The 21,503-nt window shown below is 38.3% G+C and overlaps 1 protein-coding gene across 4 annotated transcripts in view; it reads right to left on the reverse strand.

The window, feature by feature from the left end:
* Positions 1–21,503, reverse strand: part of for (cGMP-dependent protein kinase for) — a 353,560-nt gene that overhangs the window by 138,606 nt on the left and 193,451 nt on the right. For all 4 annotated transcript variants that reach the window (XM_090378024.1, XM_090378025.1, XM_090378023.1 and 1 more), the window contains exons 5-6: positions 13,833–13,896; positions 6,413–6,490 (exon numbers count right to left, since the gene is read on the reverse strand). In XM_090378024.1, the coding sequence (XP_090234150.1) occupies positions 6,413–6,490; positions 13,833–13,896 (142 nt within the window). The remainder of the gene's footprint in view (positions 1–6,412; positions 6,491–13,832; positions 13,897–21,503) is intronic.

Consider the following 21,503-nt stretch of genomic DNA (forward strand, 5'->3'; position numbering starts at 1 on the left):
TAACTATACTCCTAGCATTAGTATACAAATACATAAGCCTTTTTGTGTTCTTAGTAACCCTAATATATCTCATGCAGCTCCACTTTCCCCCAGAGAAAACAGATTTTCAAACTGTTTTATGGACAGTTTGAAAATCCTCTATTTCGCTGTTGTGCAGTCTAACAGTCTGTTAAAGCTCACAGAATCAATATTATAAGTACCTCTTCCACAGCAACACCTCTACCACTTTGCATGTTACTGTGTGCCCCAACAACATGGTTTGAAGTAGTACTAAGAATCAAAAGAATTTACCTATGCTTTTAGCTGTGATAAAATTTCATCTCCATTTCCCCCTCCCTCAACCACAGTTTCCTGAATAGTATTAGCAAATATTCTGGTAGCTTTTACATTTCTTGCATCCTATCTTTACAAAAAAAAAAGTCTCATCTGTTAAACAAGTGCAGGCTATGCTGTGAAAAATTCAATCCCAAAGCTACATTGCAGTCTTTTCTTTCTTCATTTCCTCACTTTATTTGCATTCAACACACATAAACTATGACACTATTACATCTTGCTGGAGACTGATACAAACACATACCACAATCACAAGCAATAAAGACCATAACCCACAGAATTTTCACACTATCATGATTCATGTCTGCCTGAGTCATACCAAGTATAGTTCTACCTTTAAACAAAATTTACAAAATATTACAACATGACATACTCAATAAAACTTCCAGACCTGTATGCAGTACTCAAGATGTAGCCTAACCAATGTCCTTATAGGTTATGCTCTATACAATGGAATAATCCCCTCCCTATCCCTGCTGGCAAAATTCCTAATATATCATTGATAAAACTCCACAAGTAACCCTGGCAGCCTGTCTGCATTACTCAGAGAACTTCATATCTGACTGCACTACCCCCAAGTCTTTTTCATTCTCCACTGCCCTGAGTAAGGTAAGGTGTAAGGTGTATTTAGTGTCAGACGGCACCAGGGGTTTCCCCCATCTCCGTGTTGCTTTCATTGTGGGTGTACCAGTTCACTGGGAAATGCCAGAGATTTAAAAGTGTGTGGGCTTTGTATCTGTGTGATGTCGTGTACCGTTGTTCATCTGATCGTTTAGCCGCTGGACCCCTGCTGAGGCCCAACGTTGCCCCACCTTCGCCCCATGGAGGCAGACCAGGAACCCAGTAGTTTTAGTTTCACTCTGGCAGGTCCTGCCACCTAATTTCCTGAGATTTCAGAGGCTAGGACTTAAAAAAAAAAAAAAAAAAAAAAAACGGGCGCGCTCTTTTATATGCACGTACGTACAGACAGAGACATATATCCATCATCGTCGGTTTGATGATCGTTAGGTGAGGGGGATAATGCTTGCATAATAAAGGCCGAAAGAATGGGCGAACGGGAATTTTGACATAATTAAGTTTTTGTGTAGGACATTCGCTAGCATAAAGATAGAGTGGGTGGGAGACTGAAGGCTGGGGAGGTTAAGGCAGAAATATGGGGATGATAGAGTAGGCAACCCCAGAAGTCAGTGAGGCATGCCCATGCCTCACCAGGAGAAAGTAGGGGGTGCCGGGGGACTGTCCCACCACCGGCGCAGGGGAGGGGTGGAAAGGCACCAGGCAAGGGAGCCCGGTGAGCTGAAGAACAGATGTTCTTTGGTTATAATGGTAGTGGGTTGTGGGCTGCGGCCATTTGGTTTCTCCTCATCCTCCTCCTCGTGAACAGTGCCTGTGCATAATCCGAGAAGGCTTGATACTCCTCCTTTGTGTCTAGGAGGTGATGTTCTTGTCCCTGTGGTAAGTAGTGGATTCTGGTGAGTAAAACACCACGTAGGTCTTCATAGAGCCTGCAGTCATACATTAGGTGCTGCCAGCTCTCCAGCTCCCCGCAAGTGCAAGTTAGATCAACCTGAATCCCAAGTAGAGACAGTTTGGCATTAATAGCTCCGTGTCCAGTTAAGAGGTATGTTGCTTGTAGACCTGGGGAGAACCAGTTGGGTGAGGTTGGGTAGTTTTGTTCAATATTGGGTAGAAATTTCTTTGTGATCTCTCCCTTTTGAGAGTTGCTCCACCTTTCCTGCCATGCCTGCTGCAGGTGAGTTTGTATCCTCTTCTTTTCCACATTTCTGTTGCTGGTTAGGTCAATAGTGAACCCCAGAAAAGTCTGTGGGGGTGCCTTTGTCTAGGTAGTATAGTAGGCCGCGTTGTATGATTTCTAGGTCCAGCGGGAGAGTGCCTGCGAGCACTTGCAGGGCGTGGGTGCTCACCGTGCGGCAAGCGCGAGTGATGGTTAGGAGGATGGATCTGTGAATTTGGTCCGTGATACGTCTGTTTACTGCTGTTATAGTTTTTTGAAACCATGCACCGGATGCGTAGGTGACGATCGGAGTGAAGATAGCTTTGTAGAACAGTTTGAGGACTCACTTTTTTAAGCCCCATTCTTTACGCGTGACCCTGGCAACCATGGCTGCGTAGCGTCTTATTTTTTTACGGAGATATTTCAGATGGTCCTGAAATGACAGTTTTTGGTCCAATATCACGCCTAGGTATTTCAGTTGGTTGGAGAATTTGATTGTTTCCTGCCCAATTTTTATTTGCGGAGGCCGTCTAAGATCAAGGCGTCCCTTTAGTAGGATGGAGTTTGTTTTTGTGGAGGATATTTTGAGTTGATTTCGGTTTGCCCATTCTTGGAGAGTGGTCAGGGCCCGATTTGCGAGGACCTCTAACGCAGCTCTTGAGTTTGTCTGTATCGTCAGAATGAGGTCGTCCGCAAATGCCTGAGATTGTACTTCATTGAGATCGATGTTAAGAAAGGTGTCCAAGACAATATTCCACAGTAGTGGGCCAAGGACCGAACCTTGAGGGCAGCCGCGATGGACATGCCTGGAGAGTGTGCCATAGGGGGCGGTGACTTTGATGGTTCTGTTGCTTAGGTAACTTTTGATTGTGTTATAGAGGTTCTCCGGCATGTTGGCTTCGCGCAACCTCGCCCACACTGCCCTGAGTGTGGTATCACATAATTAATGCATTAATCTTGGATTACTGCTCCCCATATAAAGCACCCTGCATTTGTCAATATTAAACTTTAATTGCCACTTCTCAGCCCTCATTTGGGGGGAAAGCAAGCACAACTGCCTTATGCCAGGGGTTGGGGAACCTGTTCTTCAAGATAGATTCTGTTGTAGAGATGGAGGACAGGCAATCCATAAGATTCTGTTGTAGAGACAAGGGAACAGGCAATCCATAAGATTCTGTTGTAGAGACAAGAGAACAGGCAATCCATAAGATTCTGTTGTAGAGACAGAGAACAGGCAATTCATAAGATTCTGTTGGAAGATGCTTTATTATCTGACAATAGATGTAGTCTGGGCTGACAGCACTTGCCTAGGATAAAGAGACTGCTACTTTCAGAAATCATTCTGTGAAAGGCCAATTGTAGGCTTCAAAGCCATTGGAAGACAGCATCAATTCTTACTTTTTCATATTTTTGTTTTTGGACCAGAAACTCTAGTGGAGAGTACAATGTTTCAGCAGATACTTACTTTAACAAATGTCTTCCCTAGCATGTTGGCAATTGCACATCCATTATGTTCTAGGACCTGAAGAGTGCAATGTATATTGCCCTTAATTTTACAGAATTTGTCCCCGATGACCTTGGAATTGGCTGCCTGGGCATGGAAGGTGTGATGCAGATCCAAGATTGCTTCTAACTCTGACACTGGATGTAATGTACTTTGGTACATGTATTTTTGATGGCTATTAGATCTGTGGTAGGATATCACTGAAATATTTCCATGCCTTGTTTTGTGCCTTTCTTGCAGCTGTGCAATCTGCCTTCAACCATAGTTTTGAAAATAGTGGAAACAGAGTGGATGTCTTTGCAAATGCTGTTGCTTAGATAATCCTTTCTGTGATATACTAACTGCATCACTGATTTTTTCCTGGCTGACTGGTAGTTGAAAACTCTGTCAGCAGTTTAAAGGCATTCAGGTGAACATCACTGGAGAAGATATCAATCTTCTACCGTAATGTTCTCAACAGATGACATGGTTTCTGCTTGCAAAGAGTGGATATCATGGGGAGGTAATTGCTTCCATATTGAGTGGTTCCATTTAAAGGGGAACGGAATGCAAAATTAACAGCAATAAACAAACAGATAAACTTGTGGAAAAAAAACATTGGCATTTACACTTAGAAGGGAAAGGTCATTTTTTCAAGCATCTGACCTGCAATCTGGCCCCATCCCACTGTCATCAGAAGCACTAACCCACAGATTATTATGCAATGTCCATTGAAATCCTCTAGTAATAGAACAAGGAATAGTAATTGCTTAACGAGATCATCAAGGTGTCCCTGAGAGATGCCAATCCCAGGTGGCAAATAAACTGAGCAAACAGTTAGGAAGAACCCTACTGTGAGAAGAACTGCTACTGCCTCTGTGTCAGTGGTGTAAGTTGAAAGGAACTATGGTTTTCCATAAGGATGGCAATGCCTCCTCTGTCATAAGTCAGGAGGCCATATTTTTGAGAGGCAGGTCTGGATGACAGTACAATTATGCAAAGATGGGTTTACTCATTTGCCTTTAAATATATCACCTGTAATCAGAAACATGTTAGCTCATACTTATACAGGAGGACCTTGATTTCATCACTATTTCGATGGAATCCACATTCTAATGTAAGAATCTGAACGTGGGAATTATTTGACATTATTTACCATGATTTCAGTAAAGCTTTTTAACACAGTTCCCCATTAAAACTATTATAAAAACTAGAACCAATTGGGGTTAACAGTAATATCCTTCAATGGAACAAGGACTGGCTAAAAGATAGGAGGCAGAGAGTAGGCAAAAAAGGACATACCTCAGGGTGGACCAGTGTAGCAAATGGAGTCCTTCGAGGATCAGTGTTCAGTCCCATTTTTGTTTTTTATTTTCCTTAATGACAGTGTTAAAGATCAGGGGAAGGTGTCAAATTTCCACAAGTGTCCATATTTTTGACATTTAGAACACCACAAAAGGATGTGTGGCCTTACTGGGAAATGTAGATACCCAACTATTACTGAATTAGCATTAAGGCTGAGATTTCTGGTTGTTACTAAAATATCCACCCTATGCAAGAAAATCCTTTTTGCATCTATCACTCACTGCAACTTTAGTTCAAAGCAGATTTCCACCTCAGGAACATCAAGGGAGTCACTTTCTAAGATGACACCTCTTGATGAATTTAGTATTTATGTGATGCCACAATGATCAGTATTCCTCTGAAGTTGCTTAGGATAGCTGCTCAGAATGTCTGTCATTTTTGTTTTCAATTAAAATGGGCTGAATGAACCGAACCCTCTTAAGCATTTCCATGGGTCACAGAATATGGGAATGCTAAAATCACAGGAATCCGGTAACCAAACTGGATCCTGGATTCCTGTGATGTTAGCCTGGAACCTAAGATATGAGAGTTAGATCCCATCTGACAGAAGTAGCACCTTTGGAAAGTGCCTTCATCATGTACGGGTACTTATATTAAAGAGCATTACTAGAAGCAGTATCTGTCAGTTGGCATTAATGATGATTTATGAACTCAAATGAATTTATGAAATCTTAAAGGCTCTTAGATATGGACAATTCAGATTATAAACAACAAAAGATACTGGACTATTAATTTATATTAAATTCTATTTTGAAATTGAAATAATAATGCACTCAGTGGGAAGAGCAAAGAATAAGCTGATAGCTTATTATTTGCTCATTCATTCAGACAGTATAATCCACTACCCTCAAGGACACAGCACATTCCAGTTTTGGAAAAAGTCCAATTTTTTTTTTTGCACATAGCCTAAGTATTTCAGGGAAAATTCGTTACTTTACAATACAGTAGATAATACAGTAGCTCTGATTTGTGGATGAGTATTATTCTCCACTGAAAAATACTCACCAGCATTAAGCCAAAATGATAATCCATACTGCCAGATTAGTCCAATAAGCAACATACTTTCCCAAAAAATAAAGGTTGTGGGTTTGAATGCTGCCTTCAGTATGTATGTTACAATCTCCAACATTTTTTTATATAAGGTATAAATGGTGCAATATGATTGCAGCAATAGAATCACCTTAAAAACTAAATACCTACCATTGTACTATTAGGTACTACACTGTGAACTGGCACTGAATGTCTAGCAAAATGAATAATCCATATGTTGCAAATAAGTGTTAACAATTACATATAGTTTAGGAAATATGTAAAACACAAAGAAATTGATGTTTAAAAATTATTATTAGAATGTAATGCTTAAGTGTAATTTTTTTTTTAAGTCTAGCCAGCCTATTTTCCTCTACCTTTGTACAGTCAACTATCCTTAGAGAAATATTCAAACAAAAAGTTCCAGATTTCTGAGGTTCTACTGTACATAAAGAAACTGAACTTACCTGCCCTTTGCTAATTATAAAGAAAGTATCACCTCTAGCACCCTGCCGAATAATATAATCTCCTTGATTATATGTAGTCTGAAAAAGAGAAATTGCAATTAAATATAAGTATGTATAGTAAGCATTAAATACATGTATATAAATATGAAGTGCAGCAATAAAGTTCCTAGACTGGTGCAGGAAGAACACAAAGTGAAGGAACTCAAAAATAGTTTTATTTTATTCAAAGTAATCACCACCTGATTGAATGCACTTATTACACCATTCTAAAAGCTTCTGAAAAGTCATCGAAGGCATCCAAGGAGATGATGTTTGGTTTGGCAGTTACATTTCCTTTATGTCCTCAAGATCGTGAAATATCTTTCCTTTGAGTTTTCACCTTGGAAAAGAGAAAGTACTCTGGTGCTAGAACAAGAGAGAAGAGTGGATGGTTGATCTATACAATGCCATGTTTCATCAAATATGTCTTCACAACAAGTGCAAAAATGGGTGGGGGCATTGTCAAACAACAAGAACCAGCTGACTTCTCTTGAAATTGCAGATCACCCGGGAAATGTATTTCAATATTCTTTGACACACCCGTACATATGACGCACCACTGACACTCTCCCCTCAGGTAAAAATTCCTTGTGAATCACACCGTTTGTTGAAAAATATGATCAACATCACCTTTATCCTGGACTTCTGTAAACAAATTTTTTGGACCTTGGTACAGATTTGGAAGTCCACTCTGACATGCCTGCCCTGACACTTCATCTCTGGGTAATATTGGCACAGTTTTTGCACAGACCTTCCTTTTACCTAAATATTCCTGTAGAATTTGATGAATTATCTCCTTATTTGCATCCAACACATCAGCCATCATTTTGAGGGTCAAATGATGATCTCTTGCCACAATTTCCCAAACTTTTGAATTCTGAATGATGCCCACTTCTTGAGTCAATGCAAACATCCTCACATCCACCTTTGAACTAGTTATACCAATCAAACACACTGGTATGACTTAACATTTCATCACCATAAACAGTTTTTAACATTTCATACATTTATGTTGACAATTTTAACAGTTTAAAGCAAAATTTGATATTCATTTGTTGCTCAACTGCAAAACCATGACACAGAATGTTAACACTACTAATAAAAAACTGGTTGTTACTTGAAAACTCTCGGCTTACTGGACAGTCTCTGTACCCTCGTTTGTTGGAGGAAGTTTGAGCTACAACATACCACTTCTGTTTATTTTCCAACTCATTGAATACAGCCACATCAGCACCAGTCAGGAACTTTATTGCCACACCTCATATATATAAATCATAATATCACAGTCAAATATTACTTAATACAGTAGCATACAACTTACTGCAATTTTTTAATCAAAATTAAGTAATGAAGGTTATGTTAAATAACCAACATATGTAATTCTAGCATTAATCGCCCTTTGCCTCTCTGTAAATCGTTGAATCTAACACAGTCCCTTTCAGAAGAATCTCCCCCCAACTCAATCTTTTCAAGTAGTCTTTTAACAAATAGCAGTTAATCCAGAGAGCACCAAACCATACCAATTCTCTAATTCCATGTGCATTTTTTTCTTGCCATTCATTTTCCACTCAATGAGTATTTTTCACAATAAAGCTTGCAGATGAGATGAGACTGTTTTGGCAGGCTTTTTCCAATAATTCATTAGTATTTATAACTTTACACATTTATTTATTTAATTTTTTTTTTTTTTTTTTTTACAAATAAACTAATATCTTGCAAAATGCTCATATCAATCATATCAATGATTATGGGGAAAATATTTGATTTTTTATTTTACACAACATATACAAAATAAGAGCCACAAGTTCTTGACTGCTGAATTAGCACACAGGACACCAAAGTCTTCTCACAATTCCTTTGAAACAAATCAGGCACCCAAAGACCAGAAACAACAGCAAAAATGGGTACATCTTGCAAATGTTCTCAGTCCACCACAACTTCAACTTAATTGTACATTAGTTTAATCTCATTAAACCCATTTAAGGGCATATTAGAGTAAATATTAGAATATATTAAGTATATTATAAGTTGGTACATATATCACTGCATGGAAATGTTAGAAGTTTATTATCTACGGGTTAAGAGAGTGACATAAATTTAATGTACTAATGTATACCATATGGTTGTTGTTGTAATTTGGTTTTTAGGAGCATTAGCAACTAAGGCCATATTGCTCCGGGGATATGCAGTGGTCATTCCCTGACCTTTCCGCATCCTCCGTATTTGGTGGTCTACCATATGGACATAGACAATAATTACAAGGGGGGGGAGGGGCAGCTGACATTTCGAAGGCCACTTTGCTTCTTCCTCTGAGCTGGTGGGCCTAGTATCAGTCTTGTGAGTTATAATACCTTCCATGTACAGTGCTGTGTGCTAGTTGGTAATTACAATGGTTTAAATTCATCCATTAACTCATTTTATCCAAATTCACATGCAGATCAAATCAAAAATCCCAATTTATGGCCTCTGAGGAAAATTCACAAGGCCTATGGACTGGCAAAGATGAACTGTACTGTCAATCACTCGGCTGCAACGATACACATAAATACATGCATGTATTCAAAACCTAATAGCAATAAAACCACCCTCCTCATCAAAAAAAGTAAATGCAATCATCACAACAGAGGATGGTTTGTTCATGCAGAAGATCAAAATGATAAAGGCAGCCCCAAGAATCTCTTCCTTGTTTGATTATACAGATAATAAAACTATGTATAAGTATAGTGCAAAAGCATCAATAATACATAGCCAAATCTGAATTAACAGAATGTTAGCAAAACGGCATCACTTTAAGTTATATCTCATATTGTGAATACCTTCAAAACCAGTTGCCACGATATTGCACTACTTCAAATAAGTAACGCTTCACCTGAGGAGAAGACTAATGTTACTTATTCTCAGATGGATACCACCGTTTCAGGGCTATCTGGCCCTTCTTTGGTGGGTAGGTACCCGAGTGATGCAATGATGGCAAAACAGTTATGAAGTATAACTCCACAATATGAAAGATGCCTGGTGGTGTATGAAGTGTTTAGACTATAAAGCGTTTAGGGCTGAAGCCTCAAGCTATGGAAAAGTCTAGACTATGTATAAGTATAGTGCAAAAGCATCAATAATACATAGCCAAATCTGAATTAACAGAATGTTAGCAAAACGGCATCGTTTTGCTAACATTCTGTTAACATGCTAACATTTTGCGTCTGGGTAGTAGTATCCATCTGAGAATAAGTAACATTAGTCTTCTCCTCAGGTGAAGCGTTATTTATTGGAAGTTGTGCAATATCATGGCAACTCGTTGTGAAGGTATTCACAATATGAGATATAACTTAAAACAATGCCGTTTTGCTAACATTCTGTTAATTCAGATTTGGCTATGTATTATTGATGCTTTTGCACTATACTTATACATAGCCTAGACTTTTCCATAGCTTGAGGCTTCAGCCCTAAATGCTTTATAGTCTAAACACATCATAAACCATCAGGCATTTCTCATATTGTGGAGTTTTACTTCATAACTGTTTGCCATCATTGCATCACTCTGGTACCTACCCACCCACCGAAGAAGGGCCAAATAGCCCTGAAACGGCATCACTTGGGTACCTACCCACTCACTGAAGAAGGGCCAAATAGCCCTGAAACGGCACCAGGGGGAGCCTGATGATGTCCGGAGTTTCTAAGAATAGGTAACAACAGTCTTCCCCACTGGGGAAGCATTGCCTACTCAAGGAGTTTATGAGTTTTTGAGTGGTGTGAGTAAAGGAGTTACTGTCCCTTTCATTCTTCTACACCGTTTCTTTTCCTCTTCCACTCCTACTATTACTTTCCCTCTACCTTTTTGCTTTTCTGAGTCTAATAGGGACAAGTGGATAGTCGAGTTATTATTCCACACATATACAAAATAGCCCTGAAACGGCATCACTTGGGTACCTATTCACCCACCGAAGAAGGGCCAAATAGCCCTGAAACGGCACCAGGGGGGGAGCTTGATGATGTCCGGAGTTCCAAGAATAGGTAACAACAGCCTTCCCCACTGGGGAAGCGTTGCCTATTCGAGGAGTTTGAGTTTTTGAGTGGTGTGAGTTGAAGGAGTTACTGTCCCTTTCATTCTTCTACACCGTTTCTTTTCCTCTTCCACTCCTACTATTACTTTCCCTTTACTTTTTTGCTTTTCTAAGTCTAATAGGGACAAGTAGATAGTCGAGTTATTATCCCACACATATACAAAATAGCCCTGAAACAGTGCCGTCTGGGTGGTGGTATCCATCTGAGAATAAGTAACATTAGTCTTCTCCTCAGGTGAAGCGTTCCTTATTCGAAGTAGTGCAATATCATGGCAACTCGTTGTGAGATATAACTTAAAACGATGCCACTTTGCTAACATTCTGTTAATTCAGATTTGGCTATGTATTATTGATGCTTTTGCACTATACTTATACATAGTCTAGACTTTTCCATCGCTTGAGGCTTCAGCCCTAAACGCTTTATACAGATAAAATTGGAACCAACACAAAATTCATCACATATGTATCCTTTCATGTTAAATGCAGATCTGCATTTAACACAAAAGGATGCATTACAAGTGGTCAAAAATTCAAGTATTCCATGAGTACAGAATTAGGCCAATAAGGCAGAACAAGATATATTTCTTTGAAAATTTCATAATTATTTCTCTAATGAAAACCTGGTGTGCAACAAACAAGCAACCTGATCTGCTCATCAAGGGCATCTTATATCAAACGTTATACAATGAAAGAAGAGAAACATGGTGAAGGCATCAATGTCTTTTTTATTGATATTTTTATACCTACCTGAACTGAAAGATGCACTTCTCACATTTTGCACTGAGGCCAAGAATGCAATGCTTAAAAAAAAAAAAAAAGAGAAGCTCATCAAATACAAATTTATGTAATTTATTTCACATTGGAATACTCACATAAGGCTAGAGCAAAACTCCTGGCCTTGTTTATCATCTTTATCACTGTTGTCCAGAACTCCTTACAAGAGATCCTAAGTCTGATTGAAAGTTCAAATTTACAACACTTTTGAATTTGAAATATAGTGTCAAAAAAATTGGAGATGGTAACTTGTCTGCCAAGGCAGAGTGAATATAAGATGGTCTCTAGTGAGAACAGTGTTAATTTGTTAGGATGTTATTAATTTGCATTAGGTTGGCAGCTTTCTCAAAGATTCTGTGGAGGAATTACTAAATCCTTCATACCTTGGAGGTCTGGACTGTTTGGAATGGACCTTAACCAATACTGGCTCCAGATAGAGAAAGGGATGATGAGAATCTCATAAAAATTGTGCAGTTACAGTTCAGTTATGAAGACATTGCATAACTTTAACATAAAAGTGGAAATTCACTTGGTTTGACAATAGGTTTATTGGGAGAAAACTGATAATTGCAATCACTCAAGGGGGCATATTCAGCATATGGTTGCGTGCCTTGTTTTAATTTATTAAAGAGTATGTATTGTGGTCCTGCTTCTTGCATGTAATTAATCATGCACACACATTCTTAAAGGTAACTTAATTATTGGGTGAATAGGACTCCATTAAAAACACATGTATACAGGAGATATAGCATTTGAAAAGATAGCATTTGCATGTTTGTGTTGTGGTACCTACCCTTCTCAGCCTCAGCTGGGATTTCAATGGTGAACAGTTAGCGATGCAAAGCAAAGCTGAAAGTTTTAAAACATCACCGAAGTCAGATATTGCAAAAAAACAAAGTCTAGGGTTTGGTTACGTCTCAGTTACATTCTAGTTGAACAAGGCTGAAAAATGCAAGGTTTTAAATGAGATCTTTCTTAGTATCTGCAAAACTAAGAAGCAGAATCTCTATTAACACTTTGCTCGACAACATGGAGAATTATTTCTGAATTAAATTTTCTCTTTATACTCAGAAACTGCCGCACAGGTTCAGGGAAGTTTACAAGGCACAGAATACATGATCATTACCATATTTAGTGATCATAGGCTCAAGCCATGGTTTGTTTGTTATTTGGTTTTTAGGAGCATTAGCAACTAAGGCCATGTTGCTCCGGGGATATGCGGTGGTCATTCCCTGACCTTTCCGCATCCTCCATATTTGGTGGTCACAGGCTCGAATCCCGGTCTAATCAAGAAGCGTGTGCTATGCACTGCTGCTCCTGCCCACCTGGCCATGGAGGCACTGCTCAAGCCATGGTCAAGCCAAACACATATACTACTGCACCACCACATTGCCGACAGCTTGGCAACATCAGACCTACTGTCAATTTTCTGTCAGATCTGAAATTAATCTTGTAGGAAATATTTTTACATATTACCCACAATAATTATGCATAATGTTTATTCTTCTGTATCTCTTCAGCAGTTCCATAAGGTGGGGTTCTTATCTGTAACCCTTTCTGAACTTGCCTTGGAATCTCTAGTAGCTTCTACACAAAACATCATTTAACAAACTCTTCATTAATTTAAACAGCCCTAAACTCATAGCAGCAATGTTACAAAAAAAAAAAAAAAAAAAAAACCACACAACTTCACAAATTACAGCCATTTCTTGGAAATTAATTTTCCTAAAAAAAAAACAAAAAAAAAACATGCATGTACAGACAAACACACACATTTATTCATATTTTAAAATGTTGCCTGTAACGAAGTCTTGGGCTGCCAACCTGTCATTCCAGCATAAATGCTGGCTAGTGCAATAGAGAGCTCCTATAATACATTGCCAAAGGAAAATGCAGATAACTCACAATCAACTAGGATAATACAACTTTTAACCATATCAAATGAATGTGACATGTTTCCACAATCCATTGGAATTGCTGCAACTTTTTGATATATCATCATGTTTCAATTAGGGCAAATATGTTAGATTACCTATGCATACAACAATTGAGGCAGCCCTATAACCAAAAATTAGCCAGTTACAAGTCTGAGGATCTGATTTATCATTTAATTATTAATTTACTGATCTCTACCAAATGCAAAATTTGCTGTAAATTAATTATCAAGATGCTGTTGTTGTTGTTTTGGTTTTTAGGAGCATTAGCAACTAAGGCCATATTGCTCCGGGAATATGCGGTGGTCATTCCCTGACTTTTCCGCATCCTCCGAATTTGGTGGTGACGGGCTCGAACCCCGGTCTAATCAAGAAGCGTGTGCTACGCACTGTATTATCAAGATGCAAAATACATTTATTACACTGACTGTTTTGTAGAACTGGTGGAGGGAGAGTGAGGTGAACAAGTGGAAACAGTCCCCCTTGTAAGCATATAAGAACATTACAGAATCTGATAAAACTATTTATTCATATGCAATTTAATAAAGTAATTTTTTTTTAAATATGAAATTACAGGAGCAAAACATTTAAATAAATAGAGAGTTCACTCACCTCCTCTAAAACATCAGCAATCTTGATAAGAGTTTCATCACTAAGCCCTCTAAATGATGGAACACTATAAAGTACAAAATCATTTCTTGATTAAGAGTGGTGGATAAAAAAACAATAATTTTTAGATATTTCTATAGTTTTTAAAACTTTAAGTATTTATTTTAACAAATTGCTAAAATTATCCCACTGGAGCAGCACCAGGGCATGTTATTTCAAAAGCCACTGCTGTATTAGGGTGAGGTGGATTGGAGGGAGTATGGCATAGTCCCACAAAATCAACATAGTAATAAAAGTCCTAGACTACAGATACAATTTGATACCTCCAAGTTAATCCATTGTATCTGTTTCAGTGACAATACACACTGTTTACCTGCTCTTATTTGGTGTACTATGATCTATGTTGGTGATTATTCAGGGAGAGGAATGCCAGAAATTTATCAAACTCTGGCAAGGAGCTAAATGATTTTGTAATAGCTGAGAGCAAAGTAGAGGAGAAATTGTTGAAGTTAAACATAAGGAAGGCACCTGGGGGTGGACAGGATCTATCCAGTTATATTAAAGGAGGCAGCAAAGGAAGTAAGTAGGCCCTTAGCCATGATTATGAGGACATCCTTGGACTCCGGGGAGATTCCAAAGACTGGAGATATGCAAATGTATCCCCAATTCATAAAGGGTGATCGAAAGGTAACACGAGTATTACAGATCTGTTAGTTTAACTTCTGTTTTGGGGAAAATAATGGAGTCACTGGTTAAAAAAGCAGTGCAGGATCATCTAGACAAGACTGCAGTTATAGTTCAGACACAGCATTGTCTGACCAATTTGATCAGATACTATGATGTGGTCACAAAGGAACTAGATGCAAAAAATAATTTTGATATCATATACTTTGATCCTTGAGGTTGTCACAGACATTCTCTCAGATATGCCAGACAAGCTGTACTTGATACCTGGAAGTCTAAAATGCTGATGGAACTGATATTCAAGTGACATTCAAGTCAAATGGACCCAATTTCGGTGAAGTCCGGATGGTCTGTGACAGCCAAATCCTCTGCTTGCACCTTCACGATGGTGGGACTGTTAGTAATCCTGGGTATAACCTCCATGCACAAGTACACTGTGAGTGACCACCCAGGTCACTCACAGTGTACTTGGAAAATTGCTTACATTTCAAGGGTACAGCTCCCAAATGGTGTTCGCAGGCCGGCCGCTAGTTAGTACACCAGAAAAAACCTATTGGTAAACTCTTTAGGAGGCTTCCGGATCAGCTAGTGTATAATCTTACTACCTCTACTCTGCCAGATAGTGACTGGAGGGAGTCTGAGTAGAGTGTATGCGGAGGGCATTGTCGAGGCCACGTTACATCAAGGATCTGGGTAAATTCTTACCATATGTATGCCATATCCAAAAATTTCATTACTCCATGCACCATGTCCCCCCCCCACACTTTTTCTTACTATTGAATACATCATGAATTGTCAAACTAATAGAGTAAGCTTATCTGTGAAAAGATTTAAACCTCCCAAACACTTCCTAGTTCATTTCACAAATATACGTAGTTTCAATTCTAATCTCAACGATGTCCATTTCCACTTGCAGTCTGCCAAACCCCATGTACTTTTTCTGACAGAATCTCAGTTATCAGTTGATTCAAATACTGCTCATCTCAGTTGCCCAAATTATTCGCTGTATGATTCCTTTCGCCTCAAAGGTGGTACTTGTGCATATGTCCATTCCGATATTCCCTGTCAGAGACTTGGTAATTTGGAATCTCCTCTTTTCGATCTTCTCTGGCTTAAAATCTCTCTACCTCATTGTGTCAAATTCATCTGTTGTCTCTACCGTTCTCCCAACTCCACTAACTACTTGGAGCTCTTTCACTTCCTCTCTTTAAAACTTGACTTTCTCCAGTCCAACATTCCTAACAGTGAGATAATTTTCCTTGGTGATTTTAATGTTCACAGCTCAGCTGGCTTCCGTTTTCTAGTCACATCGACCCAGCTGGTCGAGATGCTGAGGCTTTTGCAATTACTAATGATCTCGCACAGATTGTTCATTTACCTACAAGAATACCGGACAATCCTAACAATACAGCTAACACGCTTGATCTTTTTCTCGCAAACAACCCTTCTAAGTACACAGCTGAAGTGAGTGGTCCTTTAGGCATCTCAGATCACAACTTGGTGATTGTCTCTTCCCCAGTGGAGCCTTTATCTCATGGATATTCCCAACCTCGTGTTATTTAGCAAAATGAATGCAAAATACAAGAATGCAAAATGGGATGACCTGCAAGATTTCTTTTCCTTGGTCAGATTACTGTTTCAAAACTTCTGATGTCAACGTTTGCTCAGATCGTGTCAGTGAAATTATTCTTGTAGGAATGGAATCCTTTATTCCACACTCCACTTTAAAATCTCGTCCTTTATCTAAACCTTGGTTTTCCAATAAATGTGCTAAGGCTGTTCAAGAGAAGAACACTGCATATCGTAATTCGCTTGTTTCCAATTCTCCAGTTTCATTTTCTGACTTCACCAAAGCTCATAACAATTGTAAAGAAGTTATTAATCAGTCCAAACTAGATTTTGAACAGGCTAAGAGTAGAAAACTTGCTTCTTGCCCTAATGGTAGCCAAGCATTCTGTTCTCTTGCCAAAGCTATTGGCCGCAACTTTTGCCCATCTCTGCTCCCATCTCTGTCTAAACCAGATGGTTCTATTGTAACTTCAGACAAGGATAAAAGCTGACCTGCTAGCATCTGATTTTTCTTCCAACTCATGTATTAATGATCTTGGTAAAACACCTCCCACCATTCCCAACGCGCTCCATTCAATGCCTCCTGTGGTGTTCCGTTAAAAGGATGTCAGAAGGATTTTGACGAATCTTGATGCTAAGAAAGCTTCAGGTCCTGATGGTATTTCTCCACTTGTTCTCAAAACCTGTGCTCCTGAAGTTACTTCTGTTCTTTGCTGCCTTTTTTCACTTTCTTATCCCAAAGGATGTTTTTCCCTCTACTTGGAAATTTGCTCATATCCAGCCAGTTCCTAAAAAGGGTGACAAATCCCTCCATCCAATTATCGTCCCATTGCAATTACTTCTACTCTTTCTAAAGTAATGGAGAAATAAATTAACTGCCAACTCTTAAACTACCTAGACACCTTCTGTCTGATCAATGATCGCCAGTATTGATTCCGCCAGTGTCGATCCACTGGTGATATTCTGGCTTATGTTACCCATTTATGGACAAATTCAATGGAAAAGTTCGGTGAAACACAAGCAGTTGCTCTTGATACCTCAAAGGCTTTCGATCATGTTTGACATAAACGTCTTCTAAACAAGCTTCCACCTTATGGTTTGCCAACTGTTTTTTGTAATTGGTTATCCAGCTTTCTCTCCGATCACTCACTGAGGGTGATGGTAGATGGCTCTCTGTCTTCTAACTTCTCCAATAATGCTGGTGTCCCCCAAGGTTCAGTTCTTTCCCCCACTTTTTTTCCTCTTGTATATTAATGACCTTCTTCCATTTAATGGAAATCCTATCCATAGTTTTGTTGATGATAGCACATTGCATTCCACTTTCCATTTTGAGAAACCTTGCCCTGCTCATTCAGCTTCAACTTCTCGAATATCTGCTACCAATTCCTTAAATGCGATCTCCAGGTAATTCTCCAGTGGGGAAAAGACAATTTAGTTGATTTCTATCCTTCTAAAACTCAGTCTTGTCTTATATCTCGCAAAAATGATTTTTCTGCACATATGCTTACCTTTGGTGACACTCCGATATTTACGCAAAATGATATCTCTTTTGGGATTCCCTGACTTCTAATCTCTCTTGGCACAAGTACATTAAAAATATTGCTTCCTATGCATCTAAAAAACTTGATTTCTCTTTCGCTCTTGGCATTACTTTTCTTCCAAACAGCTGTTCACTCTGTACAAATTGCAAATCCGCCCTACCAAGGAATATTGTTCCCATATCTGGGGCGGTGCCCCCAAAACCTCTCTCAGGCTTCTAGCTTCCATTCAGAAGAGGGCAATTAGGATAATTAATGACTCCTCTCTAATAGAGTCTCTCCACTCGCTGTCTCATAGATGTACTGTTTCTGCTGCATGCTTTTTCTACAGATACTTCCATGGATACTGTTCTTCTGAATTGGCTTCTATAATTCCCACTCTCTCTTTCAAAACAGTCCAAACACGTGCTGCCAACATCCATTTACTGTCCAACTTCAAACTCACAGAACCAACTTTTCATCTTCTTTGTTTATTCATTCAACTGCCGTTTTCTGGAAGAGCCTTCCTTCATACGTATTTCCTGAAAATTACAGTCTATAGAAGTTCAAGTCTAATTATTATTATTATTAGGCATATGGTGCAAGGAAGCCTGAGACTTTTGCTGCACCAGCCAAAAAAAAAAAAAAAAAATTCTAAGTTACCCTAAGAGAGAGAGAATCACCAAGAAAGAGAAGAATGGTGATATCCAGCTCAGGACCCTGGGTGTGCCAAGCCCATACTCACCAGATGTGAGTCCCTGGGGTTATGTCAACAAATATCTTCTTTCGTCTTCTCAACTTACAACCCAAGCACAATACTAAGTACTATAGGTTCTAATACTTCTTGTGTTTAGGGTTTTCATAAAAAAAAAAAAAAAAACTTGGATTTTAGGAAAGTTTTTGATACTGTTGCACATGAAAGACTACTGCACAAGTTGAAGCAGTATGGCATTAAGGGCAAGTTGCTGCTATGGATAAAGGGATAGTTGAGTAAGAGATTTGGTTGGTTGTTTTAAGATTTTATGATGCATTAGTGTCTAAGGCTATAATATGCCAAGTCAATCAGTGGAAGAGGACAGAGTGGTCATCAATGGATGCTGCTCTTCGTGGACTAATGTTATTAATGGACTCCCCCAGGAGTCTGTGTTGGGCTCGTTGTTTTCTATATTTATCAATGATACTGATGAAGGTATATCAGGCTTAATGTCCAAGTTTGCAGATGATACAAGGGTTGGTAGGGTTGTTAATGACAGCACATTACTGCAACAGGATCTAGAAAAGTTGAGCAGATGTGCTGAGAGGTGGCAACTGAAGTTTAACATTGACAAATGCAAAGTACTGCATGTGGCTATCAGTGACCCCAGAGTAATGTACCAACCGTGTGTTACTACACTCAGGAAAGAGGAGAATGAAAAAGATCTGGGGGTAATTGTACAGTCAAATATGAATGTTTTCAGAGTGGTGCTGACAGGCTGCCAAAGCAGCTCATGGAGTCTTGTTGATTATCCCTTTGTATAAGGAAATGGCCAGGCCACACCTTGAGTACTGCATACAGGTCCGGAGGCCTCATTTTAGGATGATTTTTTTTTTTTTTTTTTTTTTTTTGGCCGATGCTGTATAAGCTTGCTTTCTTGCATCATATGCCACTATTAATGCTAATGCTATACAACACTGGTGTCAAGTCTTAGGATTCATGAGAAAAATATCTGCAAACTAAATGATCAGCACCAAAGGTTAACTTTAGTAATTGTTTTACTATCAGGCAAGATGAGGTGGCACACCAAGTCACATGAATGTTGTGGGAGTAAAATCTATTGTGTGTTGGGGTGTCGATTGGTAATGAAATTTTCTTACAGTAATGGAAATGACGCAATTGATTGTTAACGAAATTTTTTTATGGAAATGACCAATTGACGTCACTTCCTATTAGGTGGCTGTTATATTTTAAATTAAGCAAATGATGTCACTTCCTAAATGGCACTAACGATGCTAACTCAGTCACTAACATTGATTCGGTAGAGTAGATAGTTGATTCAATAGAGTAAGTTCATACTAAGATAGGGAAATGACACGACTTGTTAAATGATGCTAACTCAGTCACTAACATTGATCCGGAAGAGTAAGCAGCAGGTAGTAATATTATGCAAGAATAAAAGCAGAATATTATGCAAGAAAGGGGGTAGTAATCTTATGCAAGAAAGGGGGTAGTAATCTTATGCAAGAAAGGGGGTAGTAATCTTATGCAAGAATAAAATACAGACTTTAATAAAATCTGTTTCTCAAGATTTTGATCAACATTAACCTTCTAGGTGGCATAAGTAAGTGTCAATCAAACCATTCAAAAATTTAAACAGTTTTACTCTAGTGCTGCCATAGATGTTTTCACATAAAATAAAACATCTTTCGTGCATACAGGGTCACACACGCTGCTTTTTTTTTTTTTTTTTTGTAAGAAAGAATTCACTGACTTTTTCTTTGAACAGAAACCTAATTATAACAATATGAATTGGCTAATGAAATTACTGGGTGATACTCATGAAATCATGAGCATCACCCAGAGAAAAATGTCAGGCCACTGAAAACTACAATTAAGTTTAAAAGCTATTTTGTTGTATAATGCAAAAATTCCAGTTGCACATCATACAGTTCACATGAATCACATGAACTTTGAGTATCTTCTAAGTTGCAAGAAAAACATTTCCAATGATTTGAATGTAGTAGTTGTTCTATTTATACACAAATAGCACTAGGTTCCCGAAGCTTGTCACAGACATCCAGGTATGATAAATGCTGCTATCTGGAAGTATAAAATGCTTATATAAAAAAATAAAGAACCACAGTGATCTTAATGAAATCCTGGAAGGAAATTAAAAGGCTACATAGAACCATTCAAACCAGTTATAAAAATTCTCTGTAAATTTAAAAGCAGGAGAAACAGAAGCTTATAGATAATAGGATGAAAAATGTTTATTAAAAATGAACATTTTACATTCCCAATTACTTTTTTCTCCAAAAAATACTAATAACAATGAAGAACAAATTTAATAGATTTTATGGAGTTATTTCGGCAACAAAAAATGTTTTATGAAGGAAGGTTGATTGATTTGATAGTTGTTGGCGCATCGGCTTCTGTGGCCATATTGCACCTCCCAAGGTTTTTGCAGTACTTTGATCCAAGCCAGAGGCGGGAATCGAACCCGCGACCTTTGGGTTGCCGGGCAGGTACTTTACCCACTCGGCTAGCCCGGTCGGCTATGAAGGAAGGTGGAACCACTAATGTTATCATATTACTACTGGTTAATTAATAAACAAACAAGCACAACTGATTTCCAACACTCAGCAATAAGGTTTAAATGTAATTAAATTTAACACATACTTAGGGCTTATTTCTGAGTGACTGAAATCAATATCTTACATATTTTTAAGATAAATTCATTTTCATTTTTCTTGTAAATAGCCTCAAATTCTAAGACTATTTTTGGAGTAGACTCAAAAAATCTATAATTACCAAATTTTACAGAAACAAGAATATTTACAATTGGTAAATATCTTTAAAAAAATAATAAAATTTAAAAATATACTAGTGCTTTCAAAGATAATTTTTTTGTCTTCTCAATCATAGTTCCAGATATACAAGAGATCCATACAATGAAAGGACAAAAGTCTTCTAAAGTACATTAAGACTTCATTAAAATGAAATGGTTCATGTGAATCACAAATCAGATTTATGAGATTCTTATATCTCTAGTATGAAGTATGGCTAGAAAGTTCCAAAACTAACTTATTAAATAAGTTAAATTAAATTTGAATCTGTCAATAATTTGGCTTCATCCCTTTCAAAGATCCTTGGACAGTGTTATATGAAGCATTCTCTTCTGCCACAATTGGAAACATTTCTGATTTC

The sequence above is a fragment of the Mastigoproctus giganteus genome, chromosome 7 (genome assembly GCF_048544385.1).
Source record: "Mastigoproctus giganteus isolate SK-2022 chromosome 7, ASM4854438v1, whole genome shotgun sequence".
Lineage (NCBI taxonomy): Eukaryota > Metazoa > Arthropoda > Arachnida > Uropygi > Thelyphonidae > Mastigoproctus > Mastigoproctus giganteus.